The sequence below is a fragment of the Erpetoichthys calabaricus genome, chromosome 15, assembly GCF_900747795.2.
Source record: "Erpetoichthys calabaricus chromosome 15, fErpCal1.3, whole genome shotgun sequence".
In the NCBI taxonomy this organism is placed as follows: Eukaryota; Metazoa; Chordata; class Cladistia; order Polypteriformes; family Polypteridae; genus Erpetoichthys; species Erpetoichthys calabaricus.
Window position 1 is genome coordinate 99,012,835 of NC_041408.2, and position 25,373 is coordinate 99,038,207.

At 35.8% G+C, this 25,373-nt stretch overlaps 1 protein-coding gene across 22 annotated transcripts in view; it reads left to right on the forward strand.

The window, feature by feature from the left end:
* The window catches only part of nrxn1a (neurexin 1a), a 1,087,315-nt gene that overhangs the window by 415,673 nt on the left and 646,269 nt on the right, over positions 1 to 25,373 (forward strand). For all 22 annotated transcript variants that reach the window (XM_051919388.1, XM_051919392.1, XM_051919399.1 and 19 more), the window contains one exon: positions 12,126 to 12,564. In XM_051919388.1, the coding sequence (XP_051775348.1) occupies positions 12,126 to 12,564 (439 nt within the window). The remainder of the gene's footprint in view (positions 1 to 12,125; positions 12,565 to 25,373) is intronic.

The window sequence follows — 25,373 nt, forward strand, 5'->3', positions numbered from 1 at the left end:
ACACCAGTGATCATTTTTGACATTGATGGATTTGTTAATAAGGAGTTTTCTCATAAAAAGACCTGTAATCAGAGACATTATACTGTACTGCTGAGGCCTCTGTGGGAAAGCATCAGGAAAAACGGAATTTTGTGCCACGATTTTACATTTTTAGTCAAAGAGTTTTTGACTAAAAGCAATGTGGCTGTTGCTTTGCCATCACCAAATTTGCCAAATCTCACTCCCGGTGACTTCTTTTGTCCCCAAAATTAATACTGAGACTGAAGGGAAGATACAGTAGTTTGCTACCTCAGAAGAAATCCAGGGAAAACAAAATTACAGGATCTGTAGACACAGTAACAAAAGATGAGTATAGCAAATGTTTTCAGGAATGTAAGAAGTGCTAGGACAAATGTATTACATCTCAAGTGGCGTATTTTGGTGGTGATTAAAATTAATTGCAGTAAGAGGTATAATAGTTTATTTTAACAGTTCAGACCAAAACTAGACAACAGCAAACAATATCAAAAGGTCCATGAAAAAAATGTCACATTTCACATGTCACATAAACCACATGCCAAGTCATCCATTCGTATGCTCACTATGTTCCGAAACACATTTATTTTTACTAAAATATTGGTAAATAAACCACCACCATAAGATGCTCTAGTGAATGGAGATTTACTGCTCTCAAATATGAACGAGCATTTGAATTGCTTCCAAATATATGTGTCTTTAGGCCATAGTAAGAATGCAGAGGAGTGAGAAAAAACCCCTCCATAATCTCCATAGAGGTCATGCCTAAATTATATAACACACTAGTGACACTCACACTCACCTGCTGAGAACTGTGTTCAGTTTTGGTCTCTGTTTGACAAATAAAGACAGCAGCACTACAGAAAGTCCAGAAAAGAGCAACTAGGTTGATTGTTAGACTAAAACGTAGGAGCTATGAGGAATGATTGAAGGAGTTGAATGTTTTTAGTTACAGCAAACTGAGATAAAGAGTTAACTCGATCAAAGTGTTTAAAATTACAAAGGGAATGAGTACAGCAGATGGTTATTGTTACTTTAAAATAGATTCTTCAGCCAGAACATGGGGGCATGTTTAGAAACTTCTTAAGGGCAGATTTTGTCGAAATGTTAGAAAGTTTTCCTTCACACAAAGAACCACAGACACATAGAATAAATTACCAAATATTGACACTAGGACTTTAGGCACCTTTTCTTGACTTGATGCTATTTTGAAGAATCTATGGGAATAGGATGAATGTTGTCTTTGGGCTGAATGGCCTGGTCTTGTCGCAATTGTTCTAGTGTTGTAGTAATAACAATAATACACATACAATTTCAGTAGATCTGCCAATAAAACACAAACCGGCCTCTGTATCATCATTCTGTAAGACTGTCAGGTTGGTCCTGTGTGGCTGAGGTTATGTTCTTGAGTATACCCTGCAAGGGACTGGTACGTAGACTTAAGTATGTCCTGTAGAGTGCTTGCTGCACTACGTGAGTGCTTAGAATGGTTGTATGGATAAGAGTTTCATAGTGCATATTGTACATTCACGGCTCAGAATGACATGTAATATACATTACAAAATATGACATAGTCAAAATAAAGTACATAATTTACAAAGAAAATTAATAAAAGATTACAAAATAACATAAAAAAACATGCATTTTATGTATCCATTTGCTTGGGTGAGTTCTGCAACAGTGTCAGGTTGAGCAGGTAAACTAGAATTCCCTTTCTCCATCTAATTGTCCCTAGCTCCTTCCCTTTGTTGCACCCCAAATCTTCTTCCAGTGGGCTTTCTTGTACTTCTACTGCAAGAGCAGCAGTGTCTCACTAAAAATAATGACAAGAGCAATATATATGTAGGATCAGTATTACAGATCAACATGTTGTACAGGTTTTAAACAAAAGACATCATCACTAATGAAATAAGGCAAAGGTTATAAAGCCAAGCCTTCTAAATTAATGCAATAAATAAGCCATTATTTATAAAGCTAATACAACAAATGGAGAGAAAAAACAATGAAAAGTAAAGGTAGTTGAGTGTGTGTGTTTAAAAATTAAAGTGCCATGGTAACATGTTCCAGAATTTTGGAGTCTGAGAACTAGTTATAACCATTTTGTACCTCTAACATTTTATTAGAATATATTAGTGACTCCCACGCCTGCTACAGGAAGTCATCTGTTTAAAGACTCGGTGGACGCTAAAGCCATTTAAACAGGCTTGTAAGGTTTAAATGATTACTGCTCCTAAACATATTGCAAAGAAGGACTCTGAGGATGTTGCACTGAATTGCCTGTAGGCCGTTATTGTATCCATGTAGTTCATCATGCTTACCTCTTCTCTGCATCTCCCCATGCATAACTGTATTACCACCTCAGTTCTTATTGAAGCTGGATTTAGAAACAAGAAAGGAAACGGCTGTTGAGTGCAGATGGGACTCCTACTCATGTGGGAGCAGTTTGGCAGCCAGTCTGAGTGACAGCACATTCATGAAAACCTCTGAGTTTTGGGCTGACTAAACATTTAAATATTAGAGAAACAAGCTAGGAACAGATTTATTTTGGTTTTGATGTACTCATCAATATATGATGTCCCTTTCTATTTTGTAGAGGTCCATTAACAAAGTTGCTATGTTCCCATTACTTTATTATTGTATTAAAATAAATGAATGAATTGATGTCATGCAAGAAAGCAAAGCAATAACATTGCCTACACAGTGGAAAACCAGAATCCAGCAAAATGGACAACTAAGCTGTTTAACAGTGCCATTCAGTATTATAACGTCTGAGGTATGATTTCAGAAAATTCAAAAGGTTAAATTCCCATATATTGTTGCAAAGGGATTTCTGCAGCTTTAAACTTCATAAAATGAAGTTTACAAACCACAGTAGCTAATCTGGGCTCAGGGACACATAACAGACCATTATAAGGTGACTGATGGTTGTTACCCCTTGGAGAAGAGTTATTAAAACAAATAGCAATGAAAGTAAGCCTTTCAAGGCCTTAAATGTTAAAATTAACCTTTTAAAAAATCAATTTTGAATATGTCTATAAGCCAAAAGCTACATTAGTACTCACTGAAAGTAGACTATCTGTATCTTGGAATGGCCCAACTCTGCACTAACAAAGATTAGCATAGACCAAAAATCAGAGATGAGATCTTTTCATGTATTTTGGTAAAGCATCTTGAGGTGTCATGAGATCCCAACATTGTTTGACTGAAAATTGCAGTGATTGTAAATTGTCCACGCTGCTGTCATTTGATACCTAGAGAAGATCTTAAAGATAATGCATGTCTTTATGGTTTTATCTTAGAAGCAATAACTTATCTTAGCATAACTTCAAATTTCACAGCAGCACATAAGTTTAGTTCAGGTGTCTGGCTCTAGGTGGAGCGCAAAACCCACACTATCATTGTTTACACTCTCAGTCACGTGCGTGCATCCTCTACAAGTGGTTGTGGTTTTGGCTGTATCTTTGTTTATGTTGAGTTAACATGCTTTATTTCAAGCCAAGATGGCTGGAATTTGTCATGTTCAACAAGAACACAGGAACACAGTTAGAAACTTGTTAAAGGTGAGTTCTTCACTCAGAGAACCACATTAACCTGCATTACAAAACCTAGTAGTGTGTGGAGCACACTAGTACACTAGTACAATAGGAATCTTCGGTCATATCTTCTTAACAGATTGTTCTCGTCACCTTGTCCCAATCGACCCTAATGTATGATCTTCAGATATGAGCATCCCATCAAGAGTACTGCAGGCTTAGTGAGGGCTTTTATTTTGATACACTCAAACTGGAGTTAGCACCTCAAAAACTTTTTTTGTGATGCTTTTTTTTTATGTCCTCACTTCAAAATTGTCCATGAATCTTCACCGCGATTTGAAGACAATCACGCTGGCTTATTTGCTAGCAGTAAGCGAGTCTACTGTACCAAGATCAGCTGATGGGAAACAATCTGAATAAAAAATAACTTTCAGTTGTTTGTTGTTAAAATGCACAAGAAATCTATAACAAAAAATACAAAAATTAACTTTTAAAAGCATTTTCTTACGTACTATACAGTACAAATACTCGATAGGAGTTGAGGAGAGGTAGGTTAGGTCTGCATACAAAGGCTACCTGAAAGCATAAGCAGCAATATCAGCTGATGGAAAACAATTGGAACAAAAATTAACCTTCTGTTTATTGTTAAAATACACAAGAAATGTTGTGTAACAAAATACAAATATTAACTTTTAAAAACATTTTCTTATGTACAATTAGCTGTACATGTACATGTTTTCTATAGGAGTTGGGGGTTGCATTGCGTTTATTGGGTGCTTAGGCTAACTTTGCTGCACTTAGGAACAAAATGGACTAGTGAACGTGCTCTTGGAACGTAACTCATTCATATGTAGAGGACTTGCTGTATAATTTGTTTCACTTATTACATATATTTTTTTGATTTTTTTAAGGAAGAGTGCTAATGTGCACAATTACTTTTTCTTTAAGTTGCACAATATGAAAACAGAATGAGTAGGAGAAATCATAGTTTCAGGAATGTTTCTTGCATTTGTTAATAAAACACCACCAAAGTTTTGACCTTTGCAATGTTTTCACAGACATGGCAGACCTGACAGTGTATGCAAATACGAGAATATACAGTTTTCTTTGCATGCGAGCACATCTGCCATCAAACTGTGTGTGATTCATTATGTATGCCAGAATTTCAGTATTGCTGAACTTAAATTATATTTTACCATGTTGCATAGATCACAAAGAAAGGCCACCATTTTCTCTTAAAAGTGAGTTACTGTCCACAGCTGCACTCTTCTGTCGCTGCTTGATGGTGCTGTCTAGTATGTACTACTTCACATATTGGCTGTGTACTTTGTTTTTCACAGTGTGTGAAAACATTGCAATGTCATTTCAAGTGAGTTTATAGTTGTCTTTTGCCGAGCTAAAATACATGGATTAATGACACTTTTCAAATTTTTGTTTTTCTTTTTTTTTCTTTATTACATGTAGTGAAACAATCTGAGCAATTATAAGTGTGATATTTTTTGTTCATTATCTTATAGTTGTCTGCTGAAGACAGTCAGTAATTCACATCTGGGAAGCAATGTTCAGTAATGTTGATAGCAGCAACAGGAGAGGATTTGTTGAGGTAAAAAGGATATGCAATTGCAGTCAAGTGAAAGTCAAAGGAGAGAAACAGTGATTCACACCTGGATACCAATGTTCAGTGGCGTTGCTTATGGTGGTAATAGGGGGTGTTTTTGTATAAAGAAAAACAAAAGAAAAATATCATCAATCACATTTTGTAAAGAGAATTTCAGAGTTGTAACATCAAGGGCATTTGAAGTGCAGCAATTTAGGAAAAGTCAAAGAAGAACAGGAGCCTGGCATTCACACTAATGATGTAATTAAAGATTTAAAAACACTATCCCAGTTGGTAGCAGCTGTGGTGCTTTTAATGTTAATGCAAAAATGATTATCAGAGAATGTGTGCACTACTTAATCATATTTATATTATTTTACACCCCCTCACATTTAAAATCAATGTGCAATTTCTGACTTGTGGTCATTATTTTTATTTTATATTATTTAGGAGGTTTCATTTTCAGTGGATCCCAACTGATACTATAAAATATTTTCTTCAACAAAAGCACATGGACAAAATGGAAACTTGTCAAGGGAATGTTAAAGAGTTTCTTATCACATAGATAACCAAACATACATCAAAAAGTTAACAAGGAGTGAGTAGGAGTTTGGGGTCCTTCAAACCTTGACAAACATATATTTTATTTCCATGTTGTAGACAACCAGAAAAAAGGTGGTAAAGACATACTTGATCTCAGTTACAGTGGACGTGTCCACCAGCAGAAATGAGAGTAAAATTCTTCATTGTGTTCAGGTAACTGCAGTGCACAGCGAGATAGACAGTGTTAAACTAACATGATGTCAAAACAACCTTTAAAAGTTTTTATTTATAAACCATTTTTTCAAGTAAACAATTTAAATGTTAATTTAACACTAGTGAGTTTGCATACATACTGTAATTGTAACTAAGTTACAATAGCACAGCCAGGATTTAAAACAGTAAAAATGTTATTGACTGCATGTTGTATAAAAATTTACTTTCCCGTAGACAATGTTTAATTTTGTACATGCTTCAAAATAACTTTAGATAAGTTATTTCAGTGTTTTTGTTACCTGTGCACCAAACAGAAGGGTGGAGATTTTTGTATTTTATTTTCTCAGTGAAGTGTTTCCCTTTTTTTTTAAAAATTTAGTAAAGAACAGGATTTTCAAATTATAAACACCAGTATAACAGTAAACTACAATGGTTTTTCCAAATGGGAAAATGTGACCTACTTATAATAATAATAATAATAGTAATAATCAATTTCACTGAATTGAAATGGTTCACAGTTAGCAACAAAACCTTTCCTAGCAGGATTTGATTTAAGTATTAATAGAAAGCAGTGCTTGTAGAACTAAAAAGTGTCTTCAAGATTAAAAAATAAAATGCATATCTGCAAAGTAACTTATTTGCAATAAATATGTACTATGCCAAGACATAATGTATAGTGGAATAACTATTGATCTATATAGTTTACTGTATTTATTCCCTATTACACTGAAGGATAGCCAAAAATCATAGAGTATTTTATCAATAACTTCTTTGTTGAAACATTGAATGCTTTCATCTCTTTTTATGTCAGTGGCATTTAAAAATAGGTCAGGATTGAGTTATAATAAATAAATGGTTTGCATTCTCTTGCTGAAAGTAATACAAAAAGCACTAAGATTTCCATAAACAATCTTTCATTATAAAAAATGTCATAATGATTTTGAGCATCCCCTAAAATAATATATCCTAAAAGGTTACTACATTAAGCCAAACTCTAAGAGTACTCAAAATGATGAAAAGAAAATCCAAGCAGTAACTCAAAAGTTGACAGAGCTCTTTGATGAACTGGTGCCCTGTCCAGGATTGGGTCTTGTATTCAGTTCTTTACTGTCAAGGTAGACTCTGCTTCTTCATGACCCTGGGCTAAATTAAAAAGGCTTGGTGATGGATACATGGGAAGACACAAGTTCTGGCACAGCTTTCTTTACATAGCACTTTTTAGGTAGTGTTTTATTTGTAAAAGGAACATAAAAAATATGATTTGTACTTGTGCTGATGCCACCTTTGTTTTACATATTTGAATAATTGAGCCTATAACAAGGGTTTGCCGTCATCATGACAATTACTTTTTTTTTTTTAAATAATGCAAGAGAAAGTATACTACAGGTAAAATTGACTAAATCAGTATAGAATTCTTTTTCTGTACATCTCTGAAAGAGGTTGTATTGTGATGGACCAGTATAAAATTTAGTTTTAGTTTATTCTAATTCTGACTATTTTGTATTTTGTATGAGAATGAAAAAAATACTACTACTGGGACTATAATGTTTTATCTGTTTTCTCTCATTACTAATAAGTAATACTGACAGGAAACTTTAATTAAACTTTATACTGCACAATGGATTCTCTTGACATATCTTTATTACTAAAATTCACCCTAGTAGTTTGAAACTAACAAAAACATATTTAATTTTTGATGGTTTCTATACCCACACTCAAAGCAACATTCTTTTTTTTCCTTTTGTGCATCATATTTATTCAGACCTTGATTATTTTCGTATTTAAGAGAACTTGTTCTCTCCCCATGTTTAATATGCAACTGTGGTGCAGCTATTATTTCTACTCACACTCCAGATAACCATCTGGTATTATGAAAAACTGATGAATCCTTTCACTCTTGATTGCATGATGACTTTTTCAAATGATGCCTTCACAAATTAGCTTCTTTGTTGAAGTAACTTCTTATCAGTAGTTGAAAACATTTAAAGAGGTCCTAAAGAGGAACTATCTCTAAATCTTCACTCTAAAAGTGACAGTTTATAAAAATTCAACAACCCCAAATCTTTATTAAATGAATAACCTTCCAATCGAAGTACAATCTCGATTTAAGTAAAGAAACTGAACAACTATTGCTTAAATCAAGTTAGTCATACTATAAGTACAGAGGGAAAGCAGACAAAAGGATAACACAGCAGATACTGCACATGCAACTACATTTAACATATCAGGAAAAAAATATCACTTACAACTTAAAAACCTTTTAAAATGATAAATACATTTCAGACCATGTCACATTACATAACTTTTGCAGCCATTTTCCGTTGCAGCCTTCTTTATATAATCTTATAGAATAAGAAGAATTGGCAGTGTGCCCCCATGAACATCAATCTTGTAGTCTGATATACCCAGAAACTCTGTCCAACCTGTCTGCAACTTGCCCCGTCATAATGAAAAGGTTTGATTTTACCTTAAGTCACAGGAGTGGGCTTGTGTGTTACTGAGAGCCGACAGCCAATGAGTGCTGGAACGACAATGCTTATAATGCAGTTACTAGGAGTAAGGAATGTGAGTGTTTTGGAACTCATTAACAGAAGAGAGGCCTGGTGTTTTGTGTTTTACATACCATGACTAAATGGAAAAAAAGGCAGAGATAGTGGCTGAACTAGATTTACATCTAATGGCTTTACATAAGCACTTGCGTTGTCAGGGAACATGTTTTTGGCTGTCAGAAAAAAGGGACATGAGTGTGATACTTTAGAAATGAGAAACGGTGCTAGAAATGTGTTATACAGTCATCTGAGTTGACGTACCCAACAGTTTGTAGTCATGTAATCTGACATACTCTGTCAGCAAATCAGCAACGATAGTCATCAGGTTTGACATCCCCCTTGACTAGAAGTTTTGTAATGTGACATCAGCTTTATAAAATACCGTAACTTGGTCAAAATTTAAATATATCACTACTTTAGTCATCAAATATTAAAGTGTTAGATTACCCATTCAATCCATCCATTATCCAACCCGCTATATCCTAACTACAGGGTCACGGGGGTCTGCTGGAGCTGATGCTACTTCAAAATCAAACCCCTGTTAAAGAAATGATGTCAATACTGTACCAATGCATTTTACATAACTTGTAACAACACAGTGAACAGGCAGTCTCTCAGTTAGACATTCAGATAATGAACAGAAAGTAACTTTTGATAGGATGCACTCCCCCTCAGTCTATGCCCGACGTAGATTAATTTACTTTAAAACAGTATATCAGCTCATCTCTCTCTACACCTAGATTGTTGGAAACATATACAGGGGATTAAAACCTTGATGTAAGTAATTTCTTTAAGCATATATTTTAGCTTTGTCGTCATGTTCTAAACATATTGCACTGCTGTCTATGCCTATTAACTGAACTATCAGAGTTACCAGTAATCCTCACTGTGAAACAACCTTCTTCAATACAATACCAAATGGAAAATCATTACATTCTGAACAAATTATCATGAAACCTTGTGTTACACTACTAGCTTGTGACTCCAATTTCAGAATCTTTCAGTGTTTTTCAACAGTGTCTTAATATTCTTTAAAATAAATGCTGGACAAAAGCTCTCAATCTAGCTGACTAAACTGTGATGTTCCAAGAGTAGCCGTTCTTCATCTTTCTGTTACTTTCTATTTCTTTTGTAGTTCAGTTAAGTGATCTGAATGGGAACAATACAGTATACTAATATGTATTCATATATATATATGAAAAGAATTTTGGTTAAATAGCTAACTGTAAATTCTGTAGTATAGTTTTTGTTTCTGTGAGTTAATAAAAAAAGATGTTTTTTGGTTTGCCTTTTTCATTACATTGTGACATGTAGGCAAAACATATCCCCACAGAACTTGGTTAAATCAAGCAACCTTTATACAATAAAACTTCGATTATCCGTCAGGGGTTGGTACCAAGGTTGTGATGGTTAAGAGAAAAGACAGATAACAGAACAGCTACTTTAAAAAGGATATACAGTAGATTAGTGAATAGTCGTATTTATTTACAAAACAAAACTATATTAACAAAATATAATATAGTATTAACAAAATTAATTAATTCATATACTATTGTAACAACCAGCATAATAAGCAAACAGAACTCTGAGGTACTGGAGTTTTTTATGTTTTACTTGGAGTCTTCATTCCTTAACAAATGGTGCCCTGTCTGATACTCCATTAATTGGGATATGGAGCACACCTCCAAAACAATAAAAGAAAGCTTTCCCTGCCAATCAGTTTTTCTCCTGACAGTCATGTTCTGTCTTTTTCTATACCACAAACACTCCTGCTTATTGTATCCTATCTCCATACCCAAACCTTCCTTCTGCCACACCTATTTTATTCTCCTAACTTCTCCTATCACTCATCTCCTAACGGACGTGTCTGCCCCTTTCAGAACAGAAGCCCTTCATCCAGTCCCATCACTTACACAGCATTCCACCCTTTCTGCTCCCCCACAGTGCATCACAAGCTTCCTGCACATCACAATATATTAACAAAACATAATATAGAAGAATTTAAAAAGAAAATTACAGTACAGAAGAACATTAACATTAATACATTAGCAATAATACAGAATAATATTACTGTTAGGGTTTACCATTTTGAGCAAGTTTTTTTTTTTCGCCAGCATCGCATTTTATTTTGTTCAGTTGTTTTTGTTACTCGTAAAAATTTAATAATGTTAATTTTTTGTGACAATTCCAACACTTACATTAATGGGCCATAACAATGTATAGTAAATTAATTATAACAAAAGATATAAGCTATGAAACACCATAATAATAATGTATTTTATTTATAGGGCACTTTACATTTGTAGTAAATATCAAAGTGCTACATAAAAAGTTAAAACAAAGGCAAAACAAGTTAAAAACAGAGATAAAACAACAATAATTAATAGCATTCTTGTTAATATGCTTTCCTAAGTAGAAAAGTCTTTAGCTGTTTTTTAAAAGAGCCCACAATCTGCTGTGTTCTTAGGCTCTCTGGTTGGGCATTCCAGAGCCGTGGAGCAGCGGCTACAAAGGCTCGGTCACCCATTGTGTGAAGTTTGGTTATAGGGGGGCGAAGGCGGTAGGTATTTGCAAAACGGAGGTTTCTTGTAGTGGATTGCACTATAAGGAGTTCCTTAAGATATTGTGGAGCATTTCCATGGATACACTGGTGAGTTAGCAGACCAAGTTTGTATTCAATATGGAGGTGAATAGGGAGCCAATGAAGTGACCGAAGGATGGGTGAAACGTGGTCATATTTCCGCACCCTTATCAGGATCCTTGCAGCACTATTTTGAATTTGTTGTAGCTTTTGAAGGCTCTTGTTGGGGATCCCAATGAGGAGTGCATTACAATAGTCCAGCCTGGAGGAGACAAAGGCATGAACCATCTTTTCAGCATCACAACAGGAGAGGCAGGGACAGAGTTTGGCTATCTTTTGGAGATGAAGGAATGCAATTTTACAAAGGTGATGGATATGTATATCAAATGACACATGGGAGTCTAACTTGACACCCAAATTTGTAACTGAAGGGGAGAGGGCAATGGTACGGTCAGAAAAAGAAATACAACTTATGGAGGAACGAAGTTGATGGGGGATACCAATTAAAAGAGCCTCAGTTTTGGTGCTGTTCATTTTGAGGAAGTTCTTGGACATCCAAGCCTCAATCTCATCCAAGCAAGAGGAAAGAAGGTACCTAACTGACACTATGATTTCAAAATGTGGCATGACACATGGTGCTGGGGAAGAACACTACCAGCTAGCACAAGGGAAAGTTGTTCCAATGTGCATAGTTTGCAGCGTACCGCATGGCAGTAGCAGTACAGTAATAGGTAGGCGATGGTGTACACAATTTTTTTTTTCTTTGGCCATGAAGATTAACAGAGACTGATGGTGAATCAAGTGACAGATAATCTATAGGTTTTACTGAATATATGTACAGTTTTGTATTGAACTAAGTGGTACTGTATGAGAAAAGTGATGGATATATGGATGAATACAGCTAATTATAAATTCCAGTTTTATGTGTTAAACAGATTATTTCTTTTTGTTCATTTTAAGTTTGTATATAATGGAATACATTTAAAAAATGAAATTGTATTAGAGAAACAAAGCTTGGGATAATTTATTGTCGGAATGTTCTGTAAATAAAATGATTTTCTTAGTCTAACCTTTAAACTTTCTTTTTTGTACAGGTTGTATATAAAAACAATGATGTGAGACTTGAGTTGTCCCGACTTGCCAAACAAGGTGATGGCAAAATGAAGATTCATGGTGTGGTGGCATTTAAGTGTGAAAATGTGGCAACTTTGGACCCCATTACATTCGAAACCCCAGAGTCTTATATCACACTGAATAAATGGAACGCCAAGAAAACAGGGTCAATATCTTTTGATTTCCGCACAACTGAACCTAATGGGCTTCTTCTCTTCAGTCATGGCAAGCCAAAACAGCAAAAAGATGCCAAAAACCCCCAGACTATGAAAGTAGATTTCTTTGCCGTAGAAATGCTAGATGGCCACTTGTACCTTCTTCTTGAAATGGGATCGGGCACAATTAAAACACGAGCAGTAAACAAGAAAGTGAATGACGGAGAATGGTATCATGTCGACTTTCAGAGAGATGGACGATCAGGTAAGTTGTTCTTCATTCTGATACATTTGATATTATTATTACATAAATCTGGCGTATTGTTGAAAGAAAAAAGACTGCTAGACTAAAAATGGTATACTATTGAAAGAAAAAGACAGATAGATGGAAATAGCAGAATCAATTGATGGATTTTTCATATAATTTTTAGTATAATTAACAGAGAATGATAAAGTACTTTAGTAGAAATTCAGGGAGGAGGTGGTTGGTACTTGACTTCACAAAACAAAGATGACGCAGCTTTAGCACCTTATAATAATTCTATGGTACCCCTTAATGAAATCTGACTGAAGTACACATTAGATGAATACATTTCTTACATTAGATTAGAATTATTGAACTTGAGATGTAAAGTTTTACGTTGTGTCTATGCCAAACGTATGCTGGTGGCATAGTATATTGTGTGCATATGTGCTTATTTGCTAAATGTTGCTGAGTGCACTGGAAACCTTATTCCCTTCTTCTTAAAGAGTAAAATACTAAAACATGGAAAACTGCAGTTCCACATACAGTAGTGTATTAAATGTTCAGAGTGTTCTAGTTTGTTATTATGGTAGCATTTGAGATAGGTGACTGTAATTAATGTAAAGTCACATCCTTCGTCCAGTTTGATACTTTAGTCTCTTTCTTATGCTGTCACAGTGGGGTTGCTAATCAGCTGCAGTTATTGAGTCATCATCATCAAATCCAATGGTAGGGTTATTGATGCATTTAGCTTTATTTACAGTCATGGATGAAAGATGAGTATAGTTGGTAGAGGCTCAGGTGTTTAAAATTTAAATGACTGTGTTATGATATTTGACTTTGGTAAAACCTCCATGATCTTTGGCATGTTTTGTTGTAGACTTCTTTCTTATAGTGATATAAACTTATTATAATAAATGAATTATAATTATTAAGTGAATTATATTATAATAAGTGAATAAAATAAAAGAATGAGGGGAAACAAAAAGAAAGGCAAGAGATAAGGGGAATTGTGAGGCCGTGTTTACCAACCTTTGGATCAAAGAAGGAACATAAGAAGAATAAGATAAGTCATTATTGAAGTCCCCACACTAAAAATAACGCCAAGGAGAACAAAACTGCACAACACTGTGCCTATACTAGTGTATTATCGTGGGGTATTTGGAGCTCACTGGGTTTGGTGTGGGTTGGCCTACTGTAGTGCACCCTACTCTCATATACACACACTTGAGTACTGATTATGAGTGGTGGTTGCACAACCATTCCCTCAACTGTACTCCAGACTAGGAATCACTAGGTTTTGCTTGAGCAAACCAGTTGGGTGACCTCCAGACAGTGGACTTCTCCAGACAGATGAACTTCTTTATAATTATACCTTGGACTTCAGCGGTCCATTCTTTATGCCATTTCCATCCCATGATGTTGCTCACAGATAATCAGCTAACTGCTCTGAAGAGATGGCTTGTCACAGAAGCTTTAATCATAAAAGTACAGTATGTACAAAACACCTTATCTTGTCAAGAATGTCTGCCTGTACTGCATCCAGTTTCACTAGGGAGAGATGCATCCAGCCAAGGACCTGATTTACAAACTAGATGGTCAGTTTAACCTAGGATTATAATGTGTTATACACTGAAACAAAAAGAAAATATATTGAACGTAAACCTAGACAAAATACATAGAATTTATAAATCAATATATAAAGCAGAGTTACGCGGTTGTTGCTCAGTGAATGAAATATTTGTAAGTAAATATTTATCTTCATAGAAAAAAATGTTCACAGTTCAGTATTAATTCACTGGAGCTTATTTGAATATATTGCAGTAAAAAACAAGTAGTAGTTATTTAGTAGTTTAATCCTGATTTGTCTATTCGGCAAAACTAATAAAATGAAGCATCCAGGGATAGACAAAGAAAAGAGAACACAAGTACATCTAATGAGATAAAGCAACAAACCTGCAGTCCTTCTGGTTCTGGATGTTGATCCATGTCTGTTAGGTGGGGGGCTTCCCCACTTACCCACCAAAGTACTACTATACTATCCAATTCTTAATTGTCGGGCTCTCTGTTGACCTTGACCCCATGTTGAAGTCTTTTCTTTCTCAAAATCATTCCCAGGGTCAGGTGTGGCCCTAAACTGCTAAAAGTTCACCAGGTTATAACTTCCTGCAGCAGCTCCTGATATCTCTGCACCATAGACCCTTCAATAGCCTTTAAAATGCCGCTTTTATCAGGCAGCCTTAATACACAGTAGCACTATGACTTTTCCTTTGAACCACATTTTATTGTATTCCTCTCTTTGCATTATCTCTGAAACATTTTTGTAAGATTAATAGAAGCAATATTTTTCTATAGATTATAATTTTTAATTGCCTTAATTTCCTAAATTGAATTTTTGTGAAGGGGTGGGTGTATGGAAGGATGATGAGTACTGTGCAGGTAGTTGGCATTGAGCACAATTTCCATATAATTGCTTTATTGCTGGCTTTCCTGTCTAATTGTGGTCTATGTTTATGGTTTATTGATAATTGTTTTGCATGTTATTGTTTAATACTTAATTGATTTACAGTTGTTACACCTGGAAGCTAATGGGTTATAAAAGAAAGGTCAGTACCTGAAATTGGGGTCATTTGTTATACATACCCTTGTGAGAAAAGAACATTTGGGGTAGAGGATCTCAAGCTGAGCACTTTGCTTGATTATTATAATTATTATTTATTGAGAGCCAATGTGAGCTGGTTGGAATGAGCAAACACATAGCCTGCTGAACTATTTAACATAATATTTTTTGTAATTGTTTTATGTGTTTTGTTAGTGTCTGTTATGTTCTCATTTATTCTTTCTAATCTGATAAAGGAAATGTTGCTTTAGCTTATTTTTTTCACTTTCATAATTCAATTTATGGTAGTTTAAGAACAAAACAGCCAGTTTGCTGACTGTAGGTTTTAGTTAACATAGCACACATTCTGTGATGTTTTATTTGAAAGATTGTATAACAGATTGTTAATAAAATAATTTAGCAAAAATTAATGGACAGTTAACACATTGAGAAGTGTGACAAAGACAAACATGGCATTACATTTCCAAACCCTTTTAACTCTGGGCTCTTGGGATGGCTGAAGCTTATCCCAGTACAACATCAGAACAATTTTGACAAGAACAGGCTATTCAGCCCAACAATGTTGTCCGTTACAGTCACCTAAATTGTTCAAAATAACATCAAGTTGAGATCTGATGATCCTTAAAATCCCACTCTCTACTATAGCACTTGGTAATTTTTTCCATGTGGCTATGGTTCTTTGAATGAAAACAAACATTATGATATTTGTGGATAATTGGTCCATATCAAGTTTAAAACCATGTCCCCATGTTCTTGTTGAAGAATGTATGTTAAAGTAAGAGTTGGAATCCACATTTCTAGTTTCTTTAATGATTTAAAACATTTTGATCACATGTCACCTCTTAGTATCTCCTTACACTGAAAATGTTCAACTCCTTCAATCACTTCTCATAGCTCTTATCTCTTAGTCCTGGAATCAGTGTAATTGCTCTTCTCTGGAATTTCTCTAGCGCTACTATATCTTACTATATCTTTTGTGTGATAATGTGATCAAAACTGTGCACAGTACTCCAGATGAGACCTCACTGTTCCATTATGTAACTTAAGCATAACTGCCCTTGACGTATACTCCACATATGATTCTGCAGACTGTCTTGATATTAATAGTAACAACCACACTTTGACTCCTAGGCTCTTTCTATAAGGTGTACTTTCATGTTTCAGACCTCCCATTATACAGTATATTCAAATCTGTGTGTAATACGTATGACTTGTAAGTGATATTTCTTGATTTAGTGGACTATGTGATGCAGAATTCTATATATACAGTTAGGGGAATGCTGAACCACCAGCTCCTGGTGATATCATGGATATGCAAAGTACCTTGTAAACTAAAGACTGATGCATCTACAAAAGAGTTTCTGTTTGGATGTTCATTGTCTACAGGTGTATTTGTCAATGGCTTAAAAATATCTACTACACTAGTAATTGTTTAGATTATTAGATGTGTTTTTATCTGCAATAATTTGTTAGTGATGTTATATTTTTAAAAGGCATTATTATTGAATGCTTCCTTTCATTGAACAGTTGCTACATAATGCTGTCCTCAGGAGAAATTTAATATGCTCCTCTTGGTACACTGGTTGATATGTTAAAGACGTCCCTGGGGAGAAAGAGCATGTTTGATGAATTTTGCTGGATCCTGTTGTTTCTTTGTTTAACTCACACCTTGATCTTTGCTCAGAGCATTTTCCTCAAATGATGTGTTCATAAGTGATGAACCCAGGTATGAGTAATGTACATGGAAGGGAAAGTGTGACACCTCACTAGGTAGCTGTGTGCCTTCATGCATATCATATTGCCCTAAAAGCTGGAAGTCTCAACACGGTGCTTTCATTTTCCTTTGTCTGTGCTGCTGGGTTAAGGTTTTCCTTTCCTCATTTGAATTCTGAATGTACACTACATTGTGCAGCAGCAGGCATAGGGATCGATTCCAACCAAAAAAAAAAAAAAGGAAAAATCTACAAATAATAAATCTAATGCTTTCCTGTCAGCAAAATAGTGGGCAGCTTTATCCTGTTTTGAAAAGGAGTCAAAATGATGTCCTGTGCAGTGTGTCAGGGAAAGGTTCTCATTTGCTCACATTAATGATTTATGAAAAGATATTAAATCTGGCTTCTCAGGCTTTTAGCTCAGTCTCTTGTACATGGTAATACAGTAATAATACTAGAATTAGTAAGGCTTATTGATTTAATTCTTAATATAGCTATAACCAATTTTAATTAATATTGTTTGGGCACAGTTTTCAAAAGTCTTTTCAATACATGATAATTGGCTTCTTGACTGTAGTAACCTTTTGCTTTACTATGTTTGCTGTTGCCTTGTATGTAAGCAAAAATTTACTTTTGAATTGTAAAAACATTTCACTGTAATTTAAAAAAAATTAAATATACTGTACAGCACAATTCTGAAAATAAACTGATGTACTTTGCAATGCTCATTTTAAACTAAGTTAGAGACATCATTATTTTAGTCACCAACAGAGTTACCAAAAGATAAACTTCAAGAGCCACAACAATGGTTTTATAATCAAAACATAAATATTTAAATTTGTTGTAAAATTTTTATAATGTTAAATCAATCCATATCCAAGTACTGTGCAAGAAGCATCCTTTTACAGAAGCTCTGTGTTCTCTGTTTTTCTGGATTTGTTTTAGTAGTTACTAGTCTTGATTAAGATTAGATTTGATCTGGCTTGTGGCTTGTCAATGACAGTAGCCACTAGAAACCAGATAAAAGGATTTAAAATGGATTTTAAATTTACCATTTATCCGCTTTCAATGTAAACCCAGGCTCTAGCTCGTCTCACCTGCCCTTCAAATGTGCTGCAAACTAAGGAAGGGTCACAAAGAGGCCTCGAAGGCTGCTTTATGTATGCAACACACTGAGAAAATAAAAGCAGGGTGTATTAACTACTCGTATAATCAGCTACTTATATTATGATCACAAACACCTAACCACTCAGCTTCCGTGTAACGCAAGAGTTATTTATCTGAAGAAGGACAGGGCAACATGCTGACACCAGAATAAAAGCAAGGCTAAAAGTATTCAGAATTCAGAACAATTTTTTAAATAGATTTTCCTTTTCACTGATACCTTCTTCCAATGACCAGTCCCCCACACACCATTATTGCTTTATGCACAATTCCACCCACTTCTGCTGGAATGGGCAGTGATATATCCACCTCCGACCATAAGTGTGGGCTGTTGATAACTGAATACCAAAGGAGGCAACTAACAAAGCAACACGTAGAAAAAGAAGCAGGACAAGATGGAGCCAGTTCTTGAGTTCTTAAGACCTGTACTGACCAACTTTGTGGTATCCTCTGTCACTTATTCATTCTGCTCTAAGGTTCCAGAAAGGGCCACCGCTGTGGAAAACATCTTGTTTTGTTCCTGTTCCAAACAAGGCAGGTGCCTCTTCACCTAATGACTACAGACCAGTGGCACTTATGTCTCACATCATGAAGACCTGAACTATATGAGTCCTCTTGTGTTAGCCAACCTGGACCCACTTCAGTTTGGAAGACTGGAGTGGAGGATGCAATCATCCATCTGCTCCACAAGGCTTATTCTCATCAGGACAAAGATGGCAGTACTGTGAAGATTATGATTTTTGATTTCTCTTGTGCCTTCAATATCATCCAGCCATCTCTGTTAAGGGTAAGCTCAGATATAAGCAGTGAATGAGCCTATGGTATCCTGGACTGTCTGTCCGGATGACTGCAGTTTATGAGACTCAAGAACTGTATAGAGGAGTCATGTGGATAATGTTGTTTCTTGGTACAGAAAGAATTGTCTGCAACTCAACATCAGCAAAAGCAAGAAATTTGCTATTGACATTTCCTGCACCAAAGAGCCTCAACACACGATTACTATTCACGGAGTGGATGTAGATTGAAATTGCCTGGTTCTCTTGCAGTTTTTGTGCTTTTTAATAAAACAATGACAAAAAAATAAAATGGTATTTATTTAAAACATTTTCATTTTTATTAAGAAATTTCAAAATAGCTGTCTAAATAATAAGCATGCTTCGTAATGAAAATACATTTAATTTAGACTAGGGGGCTTTGCCCTCTGCTTGCTTCGTTTGCCAACGCTCGCTCACGTATGGGGAAGCGGATGTACAATTTAAAAAGATTGTTATTTTTAAGGGAATTGTTACATATGCATAATACAACTAACTATTTTACATTACAGTGAGTAATTAACCATAGTAAAAATAGTAAAACGTAATAAATTGAAAGAAAATTATGTTTCATGTTGCGTTATATGTCTTCGTTCTGTTTGGCTTTAAAATTAACACACAAATACTTTTTAAACTTACACTTTTACTGTAAAACTTGAGTAAAAACAATTTTTTAAATTAACTTTTCATCAATATCGCATTGAATTTTGATTCCGTGTTTGGACTTACACCGTGACAACACAATGTATAACTGCCTGTGAGTGAATATCGTTTCTTTCTCTTTAATAAATAAACCAACTTTTTCGAATGTTTATCCCTGTGATTTGTTAATTGTCATAGCAAAAGCTATTCTAACAGGAAACTGTAAACATTTCAATACAAATGGCATATCAAGATCTCCTTTGGTGTGTAATGTTATCCGCAGAAGATGTACTACATTACCTTTCTTGTAGTCTGTTAAAATTTTACATGTCAGAATTGTTCGACCAATTTTGAATATAAGTAATCTTGACCTATTGCATAGCCCATCACTCAGACATAAATTACGCAATAACATTACAATACATCCTTCTTTAACCAGTAAGTGGAAGACCGGACAGTGTTAACGGTTGTAGATATTCTATGGGATATTGCAAGTTGATGTTTTCATCTTCCGCACCATCACCACCAACAGTTTCAGCATAGTCTATTGATATGCATTTAACCAATTTGCCGTGTAACCGCTTGACAATTTTCACGTTAATTTGTTTGACTTCATCATTTCTCAGTGCTAGGTTTGCCTATGTACTCATTTCTTCTGTTGATAACCCTTCGGGATGAAATTCTTCAATAAGATTTGGACATAATCAGTCTTCTTTTATTGGGAACTTAAAGTGAGGAAAATGTAAAAATTTGTAAGAGCTGAGAGCGCAGGAACTGTGTCTGACAAAAGCATTCACACAAATGAGAGGTGAGAGGACTGTGGGTATAGTTGAAAATGGTTGAGAGGAGTGCAGGACTTGAAAAAATTTCTTGGCAATAGTCTTGTCTCAAGATTTTCTTTTATAATAGAAAGATATGTAACAATTAGTGACGAGTAAATAACAAATTTCATACCAGAAGGGTGCAGGCAGATTTATCCTGGGCAGTGTGCTTTAAAATAAAATCCCATTTGACAAACAGAAAAGAAATATACTTTAAAGCTTAACCAAATGCATATTTATTTGGGGAGATGCAGTTTTTCTTTTATTTCAAGTTGGTATAGCACATAACTGTTTAAAGGGGATCACTTTTGTTTGTAATTTTTATAGTGACTTTACCCAAATGTGTTTTTTGCTTAGTAATAAGATCATTTAAGTATAAATTACAGTTGTAATAAAATAGTAACTTTCAAGAGTATTGACCATTCAGTTGGACAGTAAGGCAGTATAGGATATCACAAAGTCTTTTGCTGACATTATATGTATTTATTAAGAAAATGAATCATTTTTGAACATGTTCAGTACTGCGTATCATTGTCATTTTGATTTGTTTAGGGCTGTTCAGTGAATGTTTTTAAACATAATTAAATAGATTGCACCCCTATAAAACATAATTGATCAACAGTAATGCAACCTCTCCTTTAGTATTAGACAATTTAATTGCTGTTTTGATTGTTCGCTACTTAAAGAAAGTAAACATAATTGTCAGTGGTAAAGAGATATATTTTTTAACATTTCTCTACAGATGTGTGAACAGCATAAACATATTTCTTATTCTTAAAAAAACTGAACTTCAAATTGTGAATTTAGCCAATAATATATGCGTAACTTATGTACATCTCTTAGATGTGTTCATCACAACATTGCAATCAGAAATGGCTAGGTTTACACATTGATACTACTCAAATGAAATGAAAATACATAATTATACAAGAAAAGGCAGTGGACAATAGGTGTTCTGTGTGGGTCTATATATCCAATTAGAGAGCATGGTTAAATTTGGAAGAGAGTGTGCCTTACGTGGGGTTGGGAGAAGAACACAGCAAAGATTTCCATTATAACTTCTTGCCCTGCAACGGTGGCTAGGCTGCGATTGGAGAAATAAACGAGCAGGCTGTATGTAATGAATGATTGGAGGGCTATCAGAACATGCTTAAAGGAAATGGCTCCTCTATAGCAGTGTTACTGCTGGTCGTTGGACTCTGCGAGAATCAGACAAAGCATGTACTTTAGAGCAGTCATTCCCAACTGCCAGTATGCAAAAAGCAGGCCAGGCATGTTGCTGGTCCTTGAGGTTTTCCACTGTTAATAAATCCAGGAGATTGAAATCCCCACCACCACTATCATCACCCTCCGGCTCTATGATTGATCTAATATTAGTAAATGTAGACTCTCAAAACTGCAAGTGATTCTTCCATTATTTGATCAATCTAAGTTAATAAACATTGATGCCGTGCATTTCCAAACTTCACTTCCACCCAGCTTTTCAATCTTGCGCTAGTAAATGAAGCCGCTTGATAATCCATAAAGGTCTGCAATTCTGAAAGTAAAGATGGTTCACAGCATAGAAAAGTTGAAACTGCTCTATTGGCAAGTCACTTCAGAGAGTTGTAGTTGTGGCAGAGGAATGAAGCAGGCTGGTGTGCTTTGCAAGCTAAACTGGACCAAAAAATGACCTGTGGCAGTAGCTGAAGATGTTTCTAACCTATAGGTAAGTTCTGTAAAGAGTATAAAATAGAAAATGCTGCAAAGAAAACTGCAGAGTTTAAGGAAAGTTGCCTGTAAGTGAAATGTTAGGAATGTGGGTGCTACAGAGAAGAAGAACAAGGACTGCAAAAAAAAAAAACAAATTGCAAAAAAAGAAAATGTACAGAGCAGTCTGCACAGAAATAGGTTCTCTTATTTTGCAGCTTTCATCATTGATATACAAGTATCTCGGGGTCTTGTTCACGAGTGAGGGAAGAATGGAGCGTGAGATCGACAGGCGGGCTCTGCATCGGTCTGTCGTGGTGAAAAAGGAGCTGAGCCGCAAGACAAAGCTCTCAATTTACCAGTCGATCTATGTTCCTACCCTCACCTATGGTCATGAGCTATGGGTAGTGACCGAAAGAACGAGATTGCGAATACAAGCAGCTGAAATGAGTTTCCTCCGCAGGGTGTCTGGGCTTTCCCTTAAAGATAGGGTGAGAATCTCAGTCATCCGGGAGGGGCTCAGAGTAGAGCCGCTGCTCCTCCGCATCGAGAGGAGTCAGATGAGGTGGCTCGGGCATCTGATCAGGATGCCTCCTGGACGCCTCCCTGGTGAGGTGTTCCGGGCACATCCAACCGGGAGGAGGCCCCGGGGAAGACCCAGGACACGCTGGAGGGACTATGTCTCTCGGCTGGCCTGGGAACGCCTTGGGATTCTCCCGGAAGAGCTAGAAGAAGTGGCCGAGGAGAGGGAAGTCTGGGCATCTCTGCTCAAGCTGCTGCCCCCGTGACCCGACCTCGGATAAGCGGAAGAGGATGGATGGATGGATGGATGGATATATATATATATATATATATATATATATATATATATATATATATATATATATATTTATACACACATATTCATGACACACTCATATTAAAAATTGACCAGCTGAATGACATCCACAACCAAATCAACACAGTATTCCTTGCGATCTACTATGGAAAAAGAAATAAACCAACACATCAGTTTCCTGGACATATCCATTGAAAGACATAACGACACCACCCTGATTACAGGGGTTTATTGTAAGGAGTGTTATACAGAGAAAATATTACACTTTGCCAGCAATCACCCATTATGTGCATAAACTGAGCTGTATTAAGACACTATTCAGAAGAGTTCACTCCCACAAGGAGACTAAAAAGAATGAAAGGTGTTATGTTTTCCAACTTTTCACATCAAATGGCTACCCAGATACATTCATCAGACAGTGCTTACATAGGAGACACCGGATACCCCAGCAATTTTCCAACCAGATTCCAACCTGACCAAACACCACCCCCCACCCCCATCTCACCTGGTACACACTTCCTTATCATCACAGAGTATCAGAAGGTACAGTATGTATCCTGTTCAGATCAGGCAACAAAATAGTACACAAGCCTACAAACACTTTGCGCACAGTCCTTTTTAATGCTAAAAGCAGGAAGTTGGCAGCAGAGACACAGAACATGGTTTAAAACATACCATGTGATTCATGCCCAGCTGTATACGGGGATAAACAACAAAAGCACTTGTCACATGTATACAGGAACATTGCAGTGCAGTCAGAAGGAAGGAGCCATGGTCTCTGATTTACACACAACCGGACAGACATTTAAATAGGACTCAGTGCAAGTAAAATTCAAAGGTAATACTAAAAGTGCCAGAGAACTGGCTGAATCATGGCTATCCAATGAAAATGCCAGTAACAGACATTTGGACTTGAACCCAACATATGCACACTTGAAAAGAAGAACATGCACATAATAAATAAGACTTTATATATTGTTCAGAGAGTCTTGGTAATATTCACACACATACTGTATATGAATGTTTTTGCATTTCTAAGAAGGATACAGTAGTATTATCAATTTGCAAAATGTGGACGGTCTACTCATTTTGTATTGCTTTTCCCCTCAAGAACAGATGAAAACTATTTCTGTGTTGAAGTATTCACATAAATTATAAATTGCCCATAAATTTTAAATAATTAATGTTTTAATTTTTTGCCATATTGCCCAGTCTTAAGTATAAATGATTCCTCTGACTGTACACTGCTTGCTTACAGAATATGAACAATATTTTGTATAACCAGCAAACCTACTTTAGTTTTTCTTCTACGTAAGATTTACTTCAAAGACTTATTACTTATTATTTTGGCGAGAGATTTAAATGTGTAAATATTGTCATTATTGTATTTTACAAGAAAAATTACATTTATTGTATGAAGTAAATTTCAAAGACACACACATCAGTGTCTAGTATTGAAATATCTATTGCTTGGTGTGATAAAGTCAAATTAGTTAGCATTCATTCACAAATTTTTTTACAGCGGATCATACCAGTGTCTCTTAATAGTTTTCATGAAGAAAACAGTTCACATGTGAAAGAGCCAATCAATCCTCCAGGACTTATTCATCCATAATTAAGGATGGCTGGATCTGCTCATGAGAAATAAAACAATAATAATAAGATATCCTCTTAGGGGAGCAACAACTTCTGGGAGCTGCTAATGGATCTCCCTCTCTCTGTGCTAATAGCCAGTATATTCTGCGCAGGTTGTTCCCATGGTGATATTAGGTCTTATTTTAAATGATAGCAGTGTTTCAGTATCTACTGTTTTTATTGTTGGCCTGTTACTTTCTGACCTCTGGGTAGCAACCTCAAAAGACACATCTTCCTCCGACTCTGTTAGAAAAAAGACAAGTTATTGAAAATCTGACTGTGCATTACAATCAGCATTCTAGTTGGCACGAAGGTTTACTGCCTCGGGTGCTGGACACAAAACCACAAGCATGCAATTTTAAATCCCCACATTGCTTCTCTTTCTGGCCATGAGCAAGTCACTTAACCTATTCTGACCAAGGGAAGGGATATTAATTTTCTGTGTGTGTGTGATAGTGTATATATTAATATATATAAAATATAGATGTCATGCAGCAATCCCCCAGGATTGTAGGGAGAGTTGACTCAGCAAGTATGGTGGTGTTTTACCCTTTCATAAGAGAAAGAGAACAGTACTGTGGACATGCAGGAAAAGAAAAAGAACGTGGATGGTGGCAACACATGATACTTTGCTAAATAAGCTGGGACCATGTCATCTCTTCTAGGATTAGTCCAGTACTCTCCCACTCAGATTCTAGGATGCAGCATGTGGTTCTTAAATGTGATGAGCATGACAGTATGCCCCCCCCTAACCCCCCCCCCCCCCCCCCCCACTTACCATATGCATCTGGGAAAGGCTTGAGGCGCATGGACAAGAGGGGCTACATGAAGTTTGTGCTTTCTTTGTGTGTGTATGTGTGTGTGTATTTTTCACTCTCTGCATTCTACGTTTCCTCC